This window comes from Dama dama, chromosome 5 (genome assembly GCF_033118175.1).
Source record: "Dama dama isolate Ldn47 chromosome 5, ASM3311817v1, whole genome shotgun sequence".
NCBI classification, from domain to species: Eukaryota; Metazoa; Chordata; class Mammalia; order Artiodactyla; family Cervidae; genus Dama; species Dama dama.
This window is the reverse complement of record NC_083685.1, coordinates 11,542,398-11,564,343: the sequence shown is the minus strand read 5'-3', so window position 1 is coordinate 11,564,343 and position 21,946 is coordinate 11,542,398. Positions and strand designations below refer to the sequence as shown.

The window sequence follows — 21,946 nt, the reverse complement described above, 5'->3', positions numbered from 1 at the left end:
TCTTTCCTAAATGAATCGGAGACAACCTAGACTAGGACTACAGGTTCAACTCTTTATGAAGAAGGAAGTTATCTGAGTAGATGCTGTGACTATGTGATGGAACATTATACTTTTGGCTGAGTTTCCTGCCAGTCAAAACAAATAGGTCACAAAATTCTCACTATCTAGTTGAATACAGAAGGCAGGTTTTTTGGAGTAGATACTCTTTCCCCAATATTCCATTCTAAATGCTAATTGGGACCCCAAGTAGGAGAAGTCAGGTGATATTACAGATCTCTCAAGCTGGACTGTTCCCTTGAAGTCCTTTCCTGGCAATCAGACAGACCCAAGGACAGTTGTGTTTCTGTCCTGGAATGGTCGAGTGCAGACAACTTGAGCAGAGGGTACAAGGTGGAGAGGGTACAAGCCCCAGGAGTGAAAGCTTGAGGCTTTCCTGCCAGTCCAGTGGCTAGGACCTCATCTTCTAACGCAGGAGGTGTGGGTTCGATCCCTGGTCGGGAAGCTAAGATCCTACGTGTCTCATGGCCAAAAAACCAAAACATAAAACAGAAACAATATTGTAACAAATTCAATAAAGACTTTAAAAATAGTACATGTCAAAATAACTTAAAAAAAGAAAAAAAGTGTGAATGCTTAAGAAGACCAAAGTCTAACTTGGCCTAACTTGGCTGGAGAGGGGCTTTCTAAAATGGCTTGTCCTATAACCCAGGGTAGAGCATGCTGTGTATGCTTTCCATGTACACATGTATGTAGACATACACCCAGCATACTTTTTTTTTTTTTTTTGCCATATGGGATCTTAGTTCCCCAACCAGGGATTGAAGCTGCACCCTCCTGTGATGCAATCATAGAGTCTTAACCACTAGATTACCAGGAAGTCCCCCAGTATGCTCTTTAGGATGATCAATATCTTGCTAAGTCACAACCAGAATACCTGTAAGTTCAACCATAGTTCATGTTCTGCCTCATTCTCCCAAGGTCATCCTGTATGGAGTAGAGGTTCAAAGGGATAGAAGGGTCAGCATGACATCCAGGGGAGGAACCATGAACAGGCACAAGAGCGTGCTAGAAGGAATCATATTCTGGCAATTACCCTTCAGGATCCAAGCTCTATCCCTAAGACCCAAGGCCCCCAAAAGCCTGGAACCTAGGCTCAGGCCCTTTGCATAGGATGCACAGGGAAGCAGAGAAGGGGAGGGAGATGGTACCTTCTTACAGTCCTCACACACCACACAGGCGGAGCCCAGCATCCCCAGCTGTTCTCCACACAGGATGCAGCGGTTCACCCCATCCCCGGCCACATTCTTCCTCATGTTCTCTAGGCGGTCCACCAGGCGCCTGGAAGCAGAGTCAGGGTTATACAGACCTTACAGGACCAGGACCAGTAGCATCTCCCTCAATATCTGGCTGATGGCCTTAAACCTTCTTTGGGTCACATATTCTTGAGTATCTGATGATCACTGGTAGGTACCAAGGTGCACACATGATTCTATCTTTTTGCCTCTGACTTCTCAGAAGTTGGGGTAAGACACCCAACAACTGAGCTGCCATCTTGTTCCCCTAAAGAATCCTCAATGTAGGGTGGAGAAATCTGGATGTTAGCCTTGAATTTTGCCTCTCTGGGCTGCAATTTCCTCATCTGTAAAAGGGAAGGTGTTGGGCTAAGTTGGTCGTTGTCAAATTGTGCTTTATGGCACCCCAGAGGTTCCTCAGAGACCATCTTGGGGCCACTCACTGGAGTGGTATAGCGGGAGTGATACTGAGAGCTATAAAACACCATTTCATCCAGAGTACATCTGTGTTTATCTCTTTCATTTGTTTGAGCTGTTGAATTAGATTTCCTTCAGAAAGTTGGTTCCACTAAAGAAACAGTTTGAAGTTGTCTGGAGCAGACAAATTTGAAGATGCCTTTCAATGCCATAGAATTACAAAATGTTATGAGACAATGAGGCAAGCTAATGGAGGCAGGGATGGTAATTGCACAGTGTCATATATATATATATATATATATTTTTTTTTTGGACACACATTTGTTCTCACATATTTTTTTCCCCTTCATCTACAGCCAGATGAAGTGATTCATCTAGCCAGAAAGTAGTTACATTTTGTTCTCACTCTATGAGTGGTGGTGATGGTGGTGAAGGGCGCGGTCCCAAAGCACAGAGCGCACTAAGCCTGGGCTAGAATCTAGTTCTCTGCATCAGGAAACCATCTTTGCTTTCCATCAAGTCCACTCGTGGCCTCCTGCCTCAAGTCAAGCTTTGCCAACCCAGCTCAGGAAGAGAGCATGGGACAGATGACCCAATTCTAAACTGCAGCATACTTTACTCAGGAAACCTAGAAGGCTCACCTGCCACCACTTGCAAACCCACACTCTCGCATCCCTCCCAAGATGCTTGCTCCTTCCATCATTCAGTTGTCAACTCCAAAAGGCCCCATTAACATGCATTGTACTGGGAGTGTCTCATTAGCTTCTATCAGTGGCAGCAAACAGCATGGAAAACCAGATTGAAGATCTTTATCCAGACCTCTCAGCATAGTGACCCTTGTTACTTGTGAATTCAGTACAGACCAATAAAGAGAAAGGGTAGTGGAGTAGGGTTGGGCAGAGCTTCCTTCTCTGCTCAAAGACAGGGATGAGCGGGGTGGCAGGTGTGGGGGTGTTTCCTATAGCCTGACCATTCAAACAACCTCTCTGCAGTCCCAGATGCCAGGGCCTGAACAGGGAGGGCCTGAATAGCCAAGGAGAGTAAATTTGGAAATAAAACTTTGCAGGAAACTAAGTCCAAATTATGTCATGGAAGATCTGAGTCATAGATGGGTCTTTATCCTGGTGATAAAACATTTCAGTTTCTTCACCCCATAAGGAATGTTTCTTGTTACCAGTCTTGGCAGGGAAGTCCTATGTGCACTATGAAAGACACGTGTAACCTTCAATGCATGTTAATGACCCAGAAAGAATTTAAAAAAAGGAAAAAAAAAAAACCAACGCCTGGGGTCCCAGCTCTAAAACTTCTCAGTTATGGATTTGATTACACCCCGAAACCAGTATTCAGCCTGTGGTCCTGTTGAGAGCCACCGCATGGGGGTATGTTCTGCAAATGGATGGTCCATCTAGATTACCCTAGAAGAGTGTTCAACATTCAGATTCTATGGGACTGGGAGGAGTTCCAAGTGTCTGTAGTTTGGAGTAGCTCCCTATGGGATCCTGGTGCTGGTGAATTTTTGGCCACATTTTGAGAAATGCTTCAGTTGGGAAGGAAGCAGTGGGACAAATCACACGAGAAAATGCTTTCCTCATTATGTTAAGTGGAGGAAAACCTCCAAATCCATGCAGAACCGTGATCGTGGAACATGCTCATCTGAATACATTTGCCTGGTGTGCACTAGGCCAAAAAAAAAAAAAAAAAGAAAGAAAAGAAACACACTGAAGTATTCACAATGATTATTTCCACGTGGTGGGATTATGAGTAACTTTTATAGCCTTCTTTAATACCTGTGCTACCCTCTTCCCTTAAGCACCCAGTTAGCTGAATTCCTCTATACTTTCTTAACTTTCTATAATAAATATGAGCTACTTTATGTGAGACAATAAAATTAGCATGTAATTTTACTGGAGATAGAGAACATGTAAGTCAAGGGTTAAAAGCCATGGCCTTAAATCCTACCCCTTATCCAGTCAATGAGTGCCTTCACCCCAGACAATGATGTGAGCAGTTGGATGAGATGCGCCTCCAGCTTCCTCCCCTGGGCAGCATTCAGGGATTCTCAGATGCTGAGGCTGAAGAGTCACGGTATCTCCTTGTGTTTGACACTGAAGGGCCTGCCCTGACTGAGAGAAGCCCCGCCCGCACAGGCAGGCTAGCTGTGTCTGCCTGTCTGATGTCCCCACATCAAGCACCCAGTGAGCGGGACACTGCAAGCGGCTGTCACTCTCTAGTTATGTCTTTACATGCCTGATTAACTGTATGATTCCTACTTGTGCCTCAGAGCCAGGAAGCCTGTCCACCACAAGGCTGGGTGCTTAAGGGGAGCTGATGGTTATCCAGTGAAGTTGGGTGGGCATCCCCCGTTCCCCAGGGTGCTTCCGGAGGCACCAGAAAGGTTATGTTAATGGTCTCCTCCTCTGGGCACCAACAGACAACCCCTGGAGGTGGTGGGAAGTGGATTCCCAAGGTGCTCTGACCTTGCTGTCCAAATAGACGCAGACGGGCTATTCATTCATGTGACTAATATTTATGGAGAAACGACTATGTGACAGTAGACAGCGAGGACACAACTGGAAACAAAAGAGATGAGGTGGCTGCCATCACGGACTAGCATTCTTGTGAGAGACTCAGACATGTTTTAAATGACCACATCGATCATCGTAATTAAGCTCAGAGTAAGTACTCTGAAGGACAAGCCCAGCTGTGAGAACTCAGAGGGAGGGACATTAAGTAGGATGGGGCCTCAGAGAAAGCGACCACTGAAGTGAGACCTGAGGATAAAGAGGAGCTGGACCAATAAAGAGGGTGAGGAAAAGCACTGGAAGAAGAAGGAACAGCAAGTGCAAGGGAGTTGAGAGTTGCTTAACAGGGCTTGGGAGGGATGGCAGAAGATGAGGCTGGAGAGGTGGACAGGGGCCATTCCCTGCAAAGGCTTGGGTCTAACAGTGATGAGAAAGCATGAAAGGGCTTTTGATAGAGGAAACCCAACTTCCCCCATTTTGAGACAATGTATGGACATATGAATGGAGCCCCTGGAGTCTTGGAACAATGAGAGTTTCAAATGCCAAAGTGGTTCTAGGTGGAATGAGGCAGGCAGGTCCCCAGACTTTGTCTACACATGGGGCTGGATCAGGCCTCTTGAAACTATAAGATTGTCCCCAATGGGTCTAACTCAGTGGTGAAAGTGTACACTACCAGGAAGCCCATGAGACGCCATTGTATGCTAGCTGGCTTCAAGGAGTCCCTCTGTGTTAGCTTCTTAGTGCTGTTGTCACAAAGTACAACTTGGCTTACAGCAACATAACAGTTCTAGAGATTACACACCCGACACGGTTTCACTTGGTCAAGGCACTGGCAGGCAGGGCTGTGTTCTTTCTGGAAGCTCTACGAGAACATCTGTTCCCTTGCCTTTTCTAATTTCTAGAAGCCATCCACATTCCTTGGTTTGTGGCCCCTCCCTTCATCTTCAAAGCCAGCAGGGTAGCATTTTCCAATCTTGCTGTGACCCTCCCACCTCTCTCTTATAAGGACCCATATTGGCTATTCCAGGGTAATCTCTGTATCTCAAGATTCTTAATCATATCTGCAAAGTCCCTTTGGCCATGGAAGGTAATACAGTCACAGGCTCCAGGGGTTAGGATGTGAACATCTTTGCAGGGTAGCGTTATTCTATCCAGTACACCCATATTCCTGCCCCATCTGGCATGCAAGTTCTGTCTCCACCTGGTTCATGTCTGAATCAGATTCAAGTCCTCTTCTCTGTAGCAAGGTTTGGGCAGTTCCTCCCTGCCTGGCTGTGGATGTCATACAAATTAAGTTTTTGGACTCTGTGAGTTTCTGATCACCTTCTCTGGGTACTCAATTCCAAGAAAACATAGACTCTCTCCACACATGCACACGCGCATGAACACTTGCACACACATACACACTTTCAGAATATAGAAATGCGAGGCACTTATGATGCAGGGGGTGGGGTGTCCATTCTGCAGTGACCTTGCTTGGGTACACATTTGGACTTTGCGATTTTATGGCTCTGAGACTTCAAGAAAGTTACATAACCTTTCTGAGCCTCTGTTTCCCATCTGTAAATTTAACAAAAACAAAGTCCTTGCTTCCTGGAATTGTTTCAAAGATAAAACGAGAGTGTTTTGTAAAGTGCCCGGAACACGGTAACTACTCAGTCGTGGCTGCTGCTAATTATTTCTTCTGGAAATTTGTGGCTTTAATAGCTCCCTATGCTCACATTTTTTCCCCTGTGTAACCAGGGTGCTAAAATCTGCGCATGAAATCCATCTTTCTGAAGCTTTTAAAGGGGCTGCCGTGACTAGAAACTGACAGGACTCATGTGCCCATCTCTAAACACACACACAGATGGTACATACAACCACACAGGAACACGGGTGTGATTGTCACCCGCATACAGAACATGCTTTCACACACACACACACACAGCTGTACACACTCTGCTTTTGCAAGGAGCCTAGCCCTAGTTGGCTGCCTTCTGCAGACAAGGATACCAGCCAACTGCAGATCTGACAGTGCTTGTTTGTTGAGCTCAGGCTCCCTCCAAAAAATCCAAATTGGCCCCAGAAACGTTCAGGCAACTGCTTTAGAGCTTTCAAACCAGCATTGCTGCAACATCTTGATGAATGTTGAAAAGAAGCCTAATGGATGTACAATTGCTCCAGAAAGTAGGTTTAACAGGATGAGCTGCAGATCTGAGAACACCCTGCCTGGGAAGGTGTGTTGGCTTTACGTGCTGGTCCCTGAATTGGTGAGGAAAATGACGAAAAGCTGGGCTTCCATCACTGATGGTGTGGAGACAGAGAGCTGGCTTTAGAGCCATGGTGGAGCATGATTGCACAATGGTTTGTAAGACACAGCGAAGTGAGAAAGTATGTCATGTTGTCTCTTTCTCTCTCTCATGTACACACACCATTAATTCCAGAGTCATGCTGCTTTCCCCATCACCCCAATTGCCAAGTGGGGAGATGCTACCTTTAGGTTTATTAGACTTGGCATTTCCTGAAGTCTAGATTGGGTCATCTAGACTGTGAACATGGCTGCTCTGAAGGGGGCTGGTCTGAGACTCCAATGCCAAGGTCTCTCGGGAACCTGTCCTTAAATGACTAAGTCCCTTCGTCAAGAAGCCATGCTGCTGGCATGCAGTGTGACTCAGTAATTTCTACTGCTGTTTATTACCATCACTACCTGGGGAGCTGTTGATCCTACTCTCTCTCCCTGATGGATTGGTCAATGGGATTCTTGTCTGGACCCCAGCACTTTGGGGAACGGGGTCACCCCGGGTCAGGGCTGAAGCCAAGAGAGAAAGCCCGAGGGCTCTGCTGGGCTAATGTGGTCAGCCAGGCAAGGAACTGGGTCATTTAAACCCAATAATAGCAACAGTTATCTGGTGCTGTGCTAAGCATTCCTTGCGCATTGTTTTCCTTAAGCCACACAACCTGTGAGGTCAGTTTTATTATTCACTCCATCTTACAGGGGACGGGATCGAGGCACACAGACAGGAAGTCACTTACCAAGGGCACACAGCCAGCAGGTGGCAGAGATGGGACTGGAGGCTGGGTCTAGCTACTCAGACGCTGTTACCGGCTTTGGAAGAATGAAGCCTTTGTTTCTTTTCAGTGCTTACAGTTGGGGCTCTTTCTAACTCCTGCACCTGCCCTTTCTTGTCATGGAAAGTAGGGTTGAGAGAATATGATGCTGAGGCCCACAGGGGACAGGGAAGGGTGAACTGCCCCACTATAGGAAGAAGTGTGTGACAGTGAAGCTTTTAACCTGAGTGAATATATGAGACACCCTGTAAATTATTGACTTCCCTGAAGCTATGAAGTCATTTGTCAATTGCCTACCTGCACCTTTGAAAGGCAATAAGATAATGTGGAAAGACAGATTCAAGTTCAGAGTTTGGTTTGGCCATGAAAAGACTGTGTGCCCCTGGGCAAGTGACTTAACCTCTCTGAACTTCAGTAATCTCATCTGTGAAGTAAAGACAGTAGTCTGTCACTCTGAGAGGATACAGTAGGGATTAAAGGTAATGCAACATATTTGAAAGTTCCTAATACAATGCTTGGCTATAAATGATTATCTCTCTATCAGTCAGTTCAGTTCAGTCGCTTAGTTGTGTCCAACTCTTTGCAATGCTATGGGCTGCAGCATGCCAGGCTTCCCTGTCCCTCACCAACTCCCAGAGCTTGCTCAAACTCTTGGCCATCGAGTCGGTGATGCCATCCAACCATCTTATCCTCTGTTGTCCCCTTCGCCTCCTGTCTTCAATCTTTCCCAGCATCAGGGTCTTTTCCAATGAGTAAGTTCTTCACATCATGTGGCCAAAGTATTGGAGCTTCAGCTTCAGCATTAGTCCTTCCAATGAATATTCAGGACTGATTTTCTTTAGGATTGACTGATTTGATCTCCTTGCAGTCCAAGGGACTCTCAAGAGTCTTCTCCAGCACCACAGTTCAAAAGTATCAATTCTTGGGCACTCCGTTTTCTTTATGGTCCAACTATCACATCCATACATGACTACTGGAAAAACCATAGCTTAAATCTCTCTATAGAATAGCAGAATACGCATCTAACTCTGAAGCCAGCCAGTCTGGGTTTGCAATGCCAGTTGTATTGCTTGTTAGCTGTGCGACCCTGGGAAGTTGCTTAACCTCTCTGTGCCTCAGTTGCCTCATCTGTAAAATGGGAATGATAATAATATGGCTTAATGCATAAGGCTGTTGTGAGGGTTACATAGATGAATCTGCATAAAGCTTTGAGTACACTGCCAACACTCGGTGCTTTGTAAGGGTGAACTATTATTATTTCCCTAGAAGTTGAGTTATGGTTGCAGGAAAATTCTGATTTGTTTCTTCTTCCTATTTTGAGCACTCAGCAAGAAGGCTAGAGCAGTGATTCTCAACAGGGGGTGATTTTGCCCCTCAAGGGGGCATTTGGCGAAGTCAGGAGACATTTTGGATTGTCACAGCTTGGTAACAGTCCCAGTTACTACAGGCATCCAGTTGGAGGGAGCCAGAGATGCTGCTAAAAAATTCAGGGCACAGAACCACACCCATCACAAAGAATTATCTGTCTCCAGATGTAAATAGTGTCAAGGTTCAAGAACCTTGGGCTAGATGGACTTGGAGATGGACATAGTCCAACTCCAACTCCCCATTTTATAGATGAGGTCTGGTAAACCTCAGTTAAAATCATTCAATGAGAGACTTAGTCAGTTGGGTTTAGAATTATCCAACATGCATTCATTTGCTTTCTTCCTTTTATGCCAGGCACTGGACTACTTAACGAATTAGGAAGACATCTGTTTTCATTGGGGGCTTCCCATATAGCTCAGCTGGTAAAGAATCTGCCTGCAATTCAGGAGACCCCAGTTCAACCCACTCTAGTATTCTTGGGCTTCCCTGGTGACTCAGCTGGTAAAGAATCACCTGCAACACGGGAGACCTGGGTTTGATCCCTGGGTTGGGAAGATCCCCTGAAGAAGGGAACAGTTATCCACTTCAGTATTCTGGCCTGGAGATCCATGGACTGTATAGTCCATGGGGTCGCAAATAGTCAGACACGACTGAGCGACTTTCACTCATTCACTCACTCTGTTTTCATCTTGTGTAAACAGATTCCATATGTTATTAAGGATGCATGGACATAAGAAAGTGTTGATCTGATCCCTTGAAAAACTGAGGTACTAAGTGTTTCTCAACATTTGGGGGTTCAGAATCCCCCCAAACCTGATGACATCTATGAATATTTCCTCTTAAAAATGAACACATATACACAGATAATTATGTTTATAATACCAGGATGCCCCAGAACCCCTGAGTTCTATCCACAGAATGTCTAGGACTCCAAGTTAAAAAAAAAAAAGTAGCAGGGAGAAGAAGATGACCTGGCTTGTTGTCAGCTTGTCAAGCCATAGGAAAGATGCCTAGCTAATCAGATGTAGCAAATTCCAAGCATTATTACTCATTTTCCCTCTGTCCACACTTTGAGAAAAATTCTGTGCTAAGACTATAGGGGATGGTGGAACTGAGATGGGGAGGTGACAGAAATCCAACAGATTTTGTCAACAACAGGTCTCCCAGTGTCTCTTTGACTTCCTCCTCCATCACAGTGTTTGGACACCAAGGTTAATGACAAACCCTAATTACTTCTTCGGATCCATCTGTTGAGGGACATCAAACTTGAATGGAAACCACCAGGCTGCCTGTCCCCTTACAGACAGAATATATGAGCAAATGCCTTTGAGAGGCTCTGAATAGAAAGAAATATGATAAAGGCATGGAGGAACCTACCAGGGAAACAAAACAAAAACAAAACCTGCACACACAAGTTTCCCCAGGCAAATGTTTAATTCCAGATTTAATATGCTTTAAAGGTCCTGTGGGCACCCTCCGGGTGTCTGTTCAATTCACAAAGGACCTTGGCACTCTCTTGAGAAGCACTCAGCATCCTTGTTTGTGTAGCCTGGAACCTCTGGTCACGGCTGATTGGATGAGAGGCGGGCACTCAGGGTGACCTGGACCAATCAGAGTTCCTTTCTTGGGAATTTGGAATTACGGCTAAGAAGAATTATAACAACTGAAGAAGTTATAGTATGCGACTATATTTTCTAAGATGTGGATGAGAAGCAGAACTTTCCTGAGTCTAGGCTGTGTACCTGCCCTTGGATCCCTTGAGATACCTCTGAAACTTTATATTCAATTCCCCTTTTTGCCTAATGGAGTAGAATCTCCAAAGAAAACTCCCATTTACAGCCTCCTCCCCTGGATGCGTAAGTCATTCTTCCAGGAAGAGGTGGATCTCTTTCTACTCTCTAGTAGAACCCAGTGGAGTGATGCTCTACCAGTCCCAGACCTAGCTGTTAAGAATCCCGATGACTTCCATCTTTGCTCTCTCTGCCAGGTAAAGGAACTCAGGTCAGATGACTGAATAAGGAAAGATTTCTTGGAAAGAGGGGCCATGCAGAGCACACTGTGTGAAAGGATTGGAGCTTTCCTGGCCCTTCCAGTCCAACCCAGTCACTCACTGAATGCAGCTGAGTGAGTGACCCCTTGCCCATGTTACACAGAGCAGAAAATCAGTCCGTCAGAGTCCTGCCTAAATTCTTAACTCACAGAATCATTAAAAATTGTAAATTGTGGTTGTTGGCAGTCAGTAAGTGTCGGATGGTGTGTGATGCAGTCACAGATAACTGAAACAGTCTAGCTGGAATTAATTTCCTTTTTTGCAAGCCAAATGTCCTAACTAGTATAGAAAGTTTACAGCAGTCAGGGCATGAAAAATAAATTCTGAGATCCCACTTAGCCTTGAATAAGGAATGTGGGGCAAAATGAGGCTCTTTAATGAGTTTCCCTTCTGGCTGTCATCCTTCCCTCCAGGGATGCTGAAGAGAGCAGAGCTTGATTGCGGGCTGAGTAGTGAGTGAAGGTTTAGACACCCTCTTGGTCAAAAGCAAAGAGGCTCCAAGGCGAGAACCAGCTTTAGTCAGCTGCATCACCTAGGACTCCCTGGGGCATCTAACTCTAGCTAAACTGCCCCAGGGAGGCAGCACCTCCTGGGACACCTGAGGCTGATTCTTACTTGGAATTCCCCACAGCCTTAGGACCATGGAGATAAGTTCTGACAGTTCTGGAGGTAGGAACAGGTTAGTAAGATCACTGGGAAGGAATCACTGGGCCAGTATAGAAGGGATTCTAGCTTCTAGCTCCCCCAAAAGTGAGTGAAGTCAGTCAGTCATGTCCAACTCTTTTTGACCCCATGGACTGTAGCCTACCAGGCTCCTCCGTCCATGGAATTTTCCAGGCACGAGTACTGGAGTGGGTTGCCATTTACTTCTCCAATGTCCCCTCCAAACCTAAGCTTTAAATGTTCCCATATTCTGCAGAGTCTAACAATTCAAGGTCAGGCCTTCAGGAAATACACCTAATAGTTAGGAGCGTAATTCTGAAGAGTCAGCCAGAGAGGGACATGTCTCTTAGCTCTGTGTGACCTTGGACAAGTGACCTAGACTTTCTAAGCCTCAGTTTCCTCAGCTGCAAAATGGGGATAATAATAGAACCTACTTGATCAGGCTGAGAGGAGCAGTTAATGAGTTAAATCTATATGAAGTTTTTAGATTCAGTGTTTGGCACACAGGAAATATTCAGTCTATAAATGGTACCCACTATAATGATTGCTTATTATATAAACAATGACTTTGCATGTCTCCCAGATGACTGTTAGGTAACAGAAAAGGAAGTTCAGCATCACAGAGCTGGTGTCTGGGCCAGAAGGGGACACAGTTATATCCACAGGTTTAATAGAAACAGCTCACTTGCTGAGAGGGGCAGCCAATAGCACGGTACAGGGTCCTCCACCAGTCACCCCCAAACACTGTACAATTGGATCAGGAAGGATCCTGAGACTCAGGCTGGTCTGCCTTACTGGATGGGTGGGGAACTGAAGACCCCAAGGCTCATTAACTGAGCCTCAGGTTCTGGAGGGGGAGCCCCAATGGCACCCCATTTTCAGCTTCACTCTGTGTCTGATGTGTCGCTCTCCTTTCACCTGACTCCACTCTGATCCTCTCCCAGGGAAGTGTAGGTTGAACAGGAATGAGGGCAGGTTCGAGTTCATAAGACACAAATAGCATGGGTTTGCCTCTGGCCATGCTACCAGCAAGGGCTGGCAGCTGGAAGGGCGTGGGGAAACAGCGGCAGCCAGAATCCTCCAGGACTGTCCTCCCTCCTGGCAGGATGAGAAAATGTAGTGTCTCAGAAAGGGGAAACTCTGTCACCATGGGCTTGGCCCTGGCTTCACTGAAAGGCTCTCAGATCTCCTTCAGGGGAAGCCAGGGGCTTGCCAAACCACAGTCTCAGGCATAATTCTAGAACAGAGGCTTTGGTCGGTGTAAAGAAACGCATTTCCTCAGCAAATGCGTTGTTAAACGATCATCACCATTAACTGAGCATGTGCTCTGTGCCAGGCACCATGGTAATATTTTGCATGTGAATTAAACATTCCCAGAGAAGTGTGTGCTAAGTTATCCCGGTTCTTGTTGTCCTTCAGTTGCTAAGTCGTGTCTGACTCTTTGTGACCCCCTGGAATGCAGCACACCAAACTTCCCTGTCCTTCACTATGTCCTGGAGTTTGCCCAAACTCATGTCCATCGATGATGCCATCCAACCATCTCATCCTCTGTCACCTGCTTCTCCTCCTGCCTTCAATCTTTCCCAGCATGAGGGTCTGCAGAGGCTCAAATCAAAGGCACCTGCTTCCTGTGTGTTCATAACATCATTTTCCATCCAGGAATAAAATGATCTGCAGAGCTCCCCCATTCTGCAGATGAGGAAACTGAGGAAGGAGGAGCTCAGGTGGCTTGCCTAAGGCCACACAGGGGCTAAGAAACAGCGCTGGAATTTGAACCCAGGCCTCTCTGACTCTGGGGCCTCAGGGGTTAACTGCTGTGCTCTCCCACCACGTCACCAGATCATGCAATGTAGCAGGACACGGGGGGGCGAGGCAGGGAGCCCACCTACCCTGTTCTTGAATGTTCAAACTAGACTCCACTTAGTTCACAGAGATCCCCTTAATTTACACCCGAAGGCAGCCCAGTTAACAGGGATAGATTCTGATATAAATCTAAATTAGCCAGTTGTAGTGTCTTTGGAAATTTGGACCCCGGACTACAAAATTCCAAGCTCTCCAGCCTCATGGCCACAGGAGATGCAGGCAGAAACTGGCTTGGGTGGGTGGGAGGAGCACTGTCTACCGTGTTCACAAACTCACTCAACAAATACTTTACTGCACACCTACTATGTACTAGGTCCGGGGATTCCATGGTGAACAAAACAGGCAACAATGTCTACACTCAGGAATCTCATCATCTGATAGGGAGAGACACGCAACAGTCAAACTCAATGTAAAATACAAAGTGTGTTAGCTGGTGGGAAAGTGCTATGTAGGAAAAAGGTTGGAAGTTCTTGCCTCCAAGCAAGAATTTAACATCCATATCCTTCTGCAAGGATATCCTTTCTGCAAGGCTGAGGCCCCTTGTTGCTTGAAGTGAACACACACTCAAGCTCACACCCACACACTCACAAGACCTCCAGCCTGAACAACTCCTCACTCCTGATATATCTTTTTAAAAGCAAAATAAAAACTCAACCCTGTAAGCAAACCCCTCAAGACCTTTCCCCTTTAGCAACCTACTCAGGAAGCTGATGGAGGGCTGAACACAAGCTGACTCCACCTTTGCCAGGTTATCTGTCACTTGTCAACATCACCTCTGATCGCCCCAGCCTACCCGGAATAAAATGATCTGCAGAGGCTCAAATCAAAGGTGCCCACTTCCTATGTGTTCAGAACATCATTATCCACCCAGGAATCTTGTTAACTCCCTGCTGAGTGGATGGACAGGGAGATGAAAGGACACCCCAGTGCCCAACCAGTTGTAAGCAGTCAGCAAAGGCTGCTCCCCACTCTGCCCCAGGGAAGAAAGGTCTGGGAAGGAGGTGACATCTCAGTGACCCCTCCCATTTCCCATCTGAGGTTTAGTCTTGGAGGACCGCTTGGTGGCCTCCCTGAGTCCTGGCAGTGAAAACTTCTACCCATGCCATGAACCTCACCCCCCACCCCGCAACACACACACTCACTCTTCTCTTCTCCCAGGCATGCCTCCCCTCTCACTTCCCCATCCACCCCTCCCAAGCCCACCCGCTACCCCTCCCTCTCTCTCTAATACTGCCCTGGCTCACTGACGATGTCACTCCCTGACACACACACGCCACACATCCTTCTTGCATCCCTTATGTGTTTTTGTTACCTCTGCCCTCCAAACCCCACTTTCCCCCTCCCTCCTACCATTCATTAAATGCAAAGTATGCCCAGGCCACCTGATGCGAAGAACCAACTCATTGGAAAAGATCCCGATGCTGGGAAAGACTGAAGGTGGGAAGAGAAGGGGATGGCAGAGCATGAGATGGAATGGCATCACCGACGCGATGGACATGAGTTTGAGTAAGCTCTGGGAGTTGGTGATGGACAGGGAGGCCTGGTGTGCTGCAGTCCATGGGGTTACAAAGAGTCAGACATGATTGAGCGACTGAACTGAATTGAATGCCCAGGCCTCAGCCAGGAACGATACAAGCATCACTTCACTCCTTATGACTGTCCTGTGGGACGATGACTTTTATTCCCCCGTTCTAAAGACAGTAAACTGAGCCTCAGGGGTGAAGCAACGTGCATGGGAGCTGCAGCTGGTAAGCAGGGAATGGGGATGGAACCCTGAGTTCTTGGCATCCAGACCCACCAGCTTAACCTCTGCAGCCTCACTCATGCTGGCTCCCCTTTAGGAAGGATTTCTCCTGTTCTCTCATATAGTTCATTTCAGGCGTGCGCTCTCTTTCCCGTACTGTGTCTTTGAAGTAGACTTGCTCCCCCTTACCTCGCCCTCAGCTGTACTTTCTGGAACCTGCATGGCCTACGTCACTAGAACACATTTCTGTGCAGCCGAAATGGTGAGACACCTGTGCTCATACACACACCTCCAGCCTCCAGAGACAACCTCCCGTCTGCCTCTGAGAAGGCACCCCCTCTCCGTCTTTAGTGCACCCCCAGCCCAGACGCCCCCCCCACCCCGGCCAGCCCCCAGACCACTCTCTCTGTCCTCTTTTCTCCTCTCCCAGCCCTCTCACCTCCTGCACCGAGGACCCCGGTTCTGCCCGAGTAGGTGGCTCAAACCCCAAAAGCAGCCCTGCCCCGTCCCCTCCCCCAGCACCCCGCCCTTGACGGCTCTCAGAATGGAGGGAAGCGCCGGGCTCACCCTATTCGCTCCTGCTCCATCTCTTCCATCTTCTCAGCACGAGCGATCACCCTGTTGATGATTTCCTTCTCCTCATCTGTCAGCTCTTCCTGTTTCCTCTGTCTGTCCGGCTGACCACTAGGGTGGACAGACCATCCTGTCTGGAGCCTGAAAGGTAATTTGGGAAGGCGTGAGGCTGGAGAGAAAGTAGGCCACTGTGATTAGGCTCTAGCCTGTGGAGTCTGGTAAACCTCAGTTCAAATCCCTTCAAGCAAAAGAATCCCAACCTCTCAGAGCCTCAGTTTGCTTATCTCTACAATGGGGCACATGGGGGCTTTGCAGGTGGCACAGTGGTAAAGAATCCACCTGCCAATGCAGGAGACGCAGGAGATAGGGGTTCAATTCCTGGGTCAGGAATGTTCCTCCGGAGGAGGACATAGCAACCCACTCCAGTATTCTTGCCAGGAAAATCCTATGGACAGAGGAGACCAGTGGGCTGCAGTCCATGGGGTTGCAAAGAGTAAGACGTGACTGAGTGACTGAGCAAGCACGCACGCGTGCGCACGCGCGCACACACACACACACAGTGGGGAACATATACATCCTTCATAGGGTTCTGCTGAGTGTATTTTTCTCAAGTGCTCAGCATGTGGCAGATACTCTTGACTTGACTTGCAGGAAGTTCATGGAAACCTGGGCTTCCCCTGTGGCTCAGACAGTAAAGAATCTGCCTGTAATGTGGGAGACCTGGCTTCTGTCCCTGGGTTGGGAAGATCCCCTGGAGAAGGGAACAGCTACCCACTTCAGTATTCTGGCCTGAAGAATTCCACGGACAGAGAAGCCTGGCGGGCTACAGTCCATGGGGTTGCAAAGAGTCAGACACAACTGAGCGACTTTCACTTTTCATGGAAACCTGGAGGATAATGGTGTTCTCAGGAAAAGAGTCCAAACAGTAGACTTCTACAGTTGGAGTGGGAAAGATTCTGGGAGAGTGGTCTGAAGCCGTGGATCCCAGGTTGACCCCAACCTGGCACAAATATGTTTAGTGTGGGCCACAGAATTTTTTTTTTCAAATTTAAACTAGTTGCCAACTAGTTGTATAAAAATCTCTCCATTTCACACAAACATCTAGATTTCCTGCCTCCAAAGCTCCTGTAGCATTTTAATTTCCATCCTGTGCTCTTCTTGACTTTTTTGTTTCAATAAAAAAGCAAACACTGACATGGACTCCCCAGGTGGCGCTAGTGGTAAAGAACCTGCCTGCCCATGCAGGAAATGTAGGAGATGTGGGTTTGTTTCCTGGGTCAGGAAGATCCCCTGGAGGAGGGCATGGCAACCCACTCAATTATTCTTGCCTGGAGAATCCCATGGACAGAGGAGCCTGGCAGGCTACAGTCCATGGGGTGGCAAAGAGTCGGACACAACTGAAGCGACTTAGCAGCAGCGAATACTGACATAGCGCCTCCTGGAGGCCCACATTACTTCATTTAATCCTCACAACATTTCTACAAGGCAGGGGTGGTTATTGTCTATTTTCTGGTGAGGAGACCCGGGTATGGAGAAATTAGACAACTTGCCCGAGGTCTCACGGCTGGGAAGTGGCAGAGGTGGAATTCAGACCCGGGCAGCCTGCAGACTTAACCTCCCCAATATGAGGTGAATTGAACGCCTGTCCGTGTAGCCCCAGGGACGGTGCAGAGGATCAGAGCTGGGTAGAGAGCTAATGCTACGGTCTATGGCAAATAAGCATTCTCTCCACTAATAATATCCTCCACCCCCCAGGCGCTGAGGGGCATCGCTCAAGTGGAATGCAGGGCTCAACACCACTAGAAATTCTTGTCCCTGTTGGGGGAAAAAAAAAATCAGTAATTACAAATCCCATGGAGCCAGCACCCCATTAGCTGCCAGCCTCTATTACTTCCACTGCTCTAATCACGTCAGCAGGCATGAAATTGCCTTTTCACACTTAAAGTTGAAAATGAAAAGCCCTGTCTCCCCCCCTCCTCCCTCCCCACCTCCTCTCACATCCTCCCACCTTAGCTGGTTTGTTCAGAAGAGCAGAGAAGGATGAATTTGAAAGCAACTGGAAGCGGGTGTCTTGTGAGAAAGAAGAGGGAGTGGCCGGGGGAAACATGGATGGAAACATGCCTTGCTTTGGATCAGGGGCCTCTGGGGATGAACAAATGCTAAACATACTCAGAGGAAGAAAGATCAATATGGCAGCCAGTCTACCAGAAGGTTCCCTGGGATATCTGCCTCCTGGTATTCACTCTCCCTGTGTTGTCTTCTTTCACATTGAATCCCAGCTGGTGCTGTGTGACCAGCTAAATACAATGGGTGTGACCGTGGGTGACTTCCAAGGCTAGGTCACGAAAGACATTGCAACTTCTGCCTTGGTCTCTTGGGTCATTCAGTCTAGGGGAAGTCAAATGCCATGTCATGAGGACACTCAAACACCCCTGTGGAGAGGAATTGAGCCCTCGCCCCCCTCCCCACCACCCACCAGCCAACGCCAACTTGCCAGCGACCCTCTAGCCCTTGTCAAACCTTCAGATGGCCTCAGCCCCAGCTGACGTATGACTGCAGTTCTGCCAGGACCACCTAGCCAAGCCACTCTCAAGTATCTACCAACAACATCTGCAAGACGTAATAAGCAGCTACTGCTGTTGAAGCCACTGTGCTTGATGTGACTTGTTCTGTAGCATTGTTGTTGTTCAGTTGCTAAGTTGTGTCTCTTTGTGACCCCATGAACTTCAGTATGCCAGGCTTCCCTGTCCTTCTCATCTCCTTGAGTTTGCTCAAACCCATGTCCATTGAGTCAGTGATGCCATCCAACCATCTCATGCTCTGTCGTCCCCTTCTCCTCCTGCCTTCAATCTTTCCCAGCATCAGGGTCTTTTCCAATGAGTCGACTCTTCACATCAGGTGGCCAAAGTACCGGAGCTTCAGCTTCAGCACCATTAGATAATTGGAAAAATCAACCTAGCAGTGGATATAGACGGGGTGGAACAAAGCCCCATCTACAACGCCTATGTTCATTTTCGATTGCTGCATAACAAGTTATTACAAACTTAGGGGCTTTACACAACACACATTTATTATGTCACAGTTTCCATGTTGGGAGTCCAGGCATGGCTTTGGGTCCTCTGCGCAGCATCTTACAAGGCTGCAATCAGATGTCAGATGGGTCAGATTCCAGATGGCTCCAGATGGCTCAGATTGTATCTGGAGGTTTTCTAGGCGGAAGAACAAGCTTCCAGGTAAATCTAACTCATTTCCCAGCAGCTGTGTGACCTAAGCCTCCGACTTCTTGTTGGCTGTTGGCAAGAGGTCACCTCCACGTCCTGGAGGCAGGCTGCAATTCCTAACCAAGCGGACTTCAGCTTCACCCCATGGGCCACTTCCTTCATCAGGTATGCAAGGTGACTCTGCCGCTCCAGTCAAGTGAGACAGAGTCTTACATAATATGATGTAATCACAGGGCTGAGGTCCCATCCCATTTGCAGTATTCCATAGGTTAGAAACACAACCCTGATCCTGCCCACCCTCAAGGCAAGGAGGTTACATAGAGACATGAACACCAGGAGGGGAGGGCCATGGGGGATCACCTGAAAGCCTGTCTTACACAGCCTCCCTATGGGGTCCTTCCAGCCTTGCTTGAATGCTCCCTGCGATGAAGACCTCACTCTCTCATAAGAAGTCTATGCCGTTCTGTTGAAAAGATCTTCCTCAAGGTATGCTAATATGCCTCAGCCTGATGTTTCCCCCCATTAATTGCAAAGCATACACTGGACTCCTGTATGAGGAAGACCACCCATCCTTCCCAAAGAGCCCTAGTTACAACCTCATCCAGCCACCTCCCCAGGTCCCTCTGGTTTTCCACGGAAATGGATGCCTCAACTACCCCTCTTCTTCCTCCTTCATCCCCACTTCTCCTTCTCATCCTCTTCTAATCCCCCTCCACATATTAAAAGTGAAGTGAAACTGTTAGTTGCTCAGTCGTGTCTGACTCTTTGTGACCCCATGGACTGTAGCCCTCAAGTCTCCTCTGTTCACGGAATTCTCCAGGCAAGAATACTGGAGTGGGTTCCCATTCCCTTCTCCAGGGCATCTTCCTGAACCAGGGATCCAACCTGGGTCTTCTGCATTGCAGGCAGATTCTTTACTGTCTGAGCCAACAGGAAGTCTCCATGTATCTCCTGCCTTTAAAAAGCAGCTCAGAGACCCAGACAGAGCACACATGAGATGCTGGGTTATATACCCAGTAGAGACCCTTTCATGGACACATTCCTACAGCTCACAGTCTGGTCAGGGGTATGGTCAGACCTGAAGTCAAAGCCTCTAACCCCACCACGCAACTCTCTGGGATTAGCATGCACAGGAAACGCACAAGTCCAGAAATACAAGCAGGAATAGGGGTCCCCAAGAGGCCCACCTAGGATAATTGCCTCCATCTGCAGATGAGCAGAAGGCCTGCTGGAGCTCCCAGCATCTCTCCAGACCTTACCCACTCCCCGTCCTCTGCTCCAAAACACGAAGTTGACAAACAACTCATCTAGTGTTTGAAAATGTCACCAATTGGTCCCAGTGGGGATTCGCAAGCCTCCTGTGGATTTTCATGTTTTAATTTCAAAAGCAAACAGAGGGAAACAAACTGGTTTTTCAAACCAAAGCCTTTGCTCTGAAGGGAGAGAATGGCCACATCTGGGCCTCCTGTGGGCTGGGGAGCATTGTGAACATGGGGGCCTTGAGAATACTCTAGTGACAAGAGGGTGGCACCCTTGCCAAGGATTCAGGCTCCACGTCCTTAAGACCAAAGTCCAGTGTTGGGATCTCATTACAGACCAAAAGTGAGTCACTCAGTCGTGTCTGACCCTTTGCAACCCCATGGACTATAGCCTGCCAGGCTCCTCTGTCTATGGAATTCTCCAGGCCAGAATACTGGAGTGGGCAGCCATTCCCTTTTCCAGGGGATTGTCCTGACCCAGGGATCGAACCCAGGTCTCCCACACTGCAGGCAGATTCTTTACCATCTGAGCCACAAGGGAAGCCAAAAGTGGAGACCAAAGTGTTGCCTCCTTGGACAAGCATTGTATCCAATCCAGTAAATGCCTAGAGGGCCTGCTGCACACCAGCTTGAGTTCTCCTTGACCTAGTGGGGTTTAAGATCCAAATCCTGGGTCTGTTGCTTATTAGCAGTGTGCATTAGGGCCCGGTACCAGTCTGAATGTCCGTTTCAGATCTGTTAAGTGAGAAGGATTTCATGTCTGTTTCCTGCCAGGACTCTCAGAGGGTACTCCTCTTAAAAAAAAAAAAAAAAAAAAAATCATTTATTTCTTTAGCTGTGCCAGGTCTTAGCTGCATCACCCAGGACCCTTGATCCTCTATCTTCACCGCAGCATGTGGAATCTTTAGTTGCGAACTCTGTCGTGGCACGTGAGATCTAGTTCCCTGACCAGGGATCAGACCTGGGCCCCCTGCATTGGGAGTGAGAAGTCTTACCCACTTAGTCCCTCAGAGGCTACCCCTGACCCTCAGTGGGTTCATGAGGAAACACCCCTGGCTTAGTGGCTGAGGCAGGTCAGGGCAAAGAGGGCAGACCCATCTCCACTCTTATTCACATACTTAGGACAAGGCTTCCTGGAGAATTATGAAGGGTACCTGCCTCTTATTCCTCCAAATTGTCTAAGCTGTTTGTATAGTTCCCTGAAGGGATCTCAAAGGGTTGCAGGTGAGTGGGCCATGGAGGAACAGAGTGGACAGGGAACCAAGCCCTTCATCCTCACTTCAGCCCAGATGGCAATGCTGGATTCCCACTAACAAAGCAAGGCTACTAATTAAAAAGAGAGTGAGCAAAAATAATTTTTAAGAATTTAATATTTAATAAAACCATGAGATCTATTTTATTGCACTGGTGACCTCAATACTTCACCCTTCTAAGGATCCATGCCCTTTGCCATGTGGATTTAAAATTGCTTTCACCCAAAGGGCAGAGTCTATTTCTCAACCGTTGAATCCCGCATGGAATTGTGGCTTACTTTGTTTGGCCAATAAAACACAGGCGAGAGATGGGCCATCCTGGGGCTAAGCCTGAAAAAGCCTTGTATGTTTCTATTTACTTTCGTCACTGAAACAAAAAGCTCAGGACAGGAGGAGAGGTACGCAGAGCTGAGTCATTCCAGCCACAGCGTCTTAGATCAGCTGACAGTTTGATGCACAAGAGAGCCCAGCCAAGATCAGCAGAACCACCAGCCAGGCCCAGATTCCAGAAAATAAATCATCATTGTTCTATGCCACTGAGTTTTTTTTTTTTTTTTAATAATTATTTATTTTTAATTGGAGGATAATTGCTTTACAACATTGTGTTGGTTTCTGCCGTATATCAACATGAATTAGCCATAGGTCTATGTATGTTTCTTCTCTCTGGAAT

At 47.6% G+C, this 21,946-nt stretch overlaps 1 protein-coding gene across 1 annotated transcript in view; it reads right to left on the bottom strand.

Annotated features, from left to right (window-relative positions):
* The window catches only part of RPH3A (rabphilin 3A), a 95,068-nt gene that overhangs the window by 29,239 nt on the left and 43,883 nt on the right, over window positions 1-21,946 (bottom strand). Inside the window, exons 5-6 of the mRNA XM_061140838.1 lie at window positions 15,538-15,684; window positions 1,209-1,338 (exon numbers count right to left, since the gene is read on the bottom strand). Coding sequence (XP_060996821.1) covers window positions 1,209-1,338; window positions 15,538-15,684 — 277 coding nt within the window. The remainder of the gene's footprint in view (window positions 1-1,208; window positions 1,339-15,537; window positions 15,685-21,946) is intronic.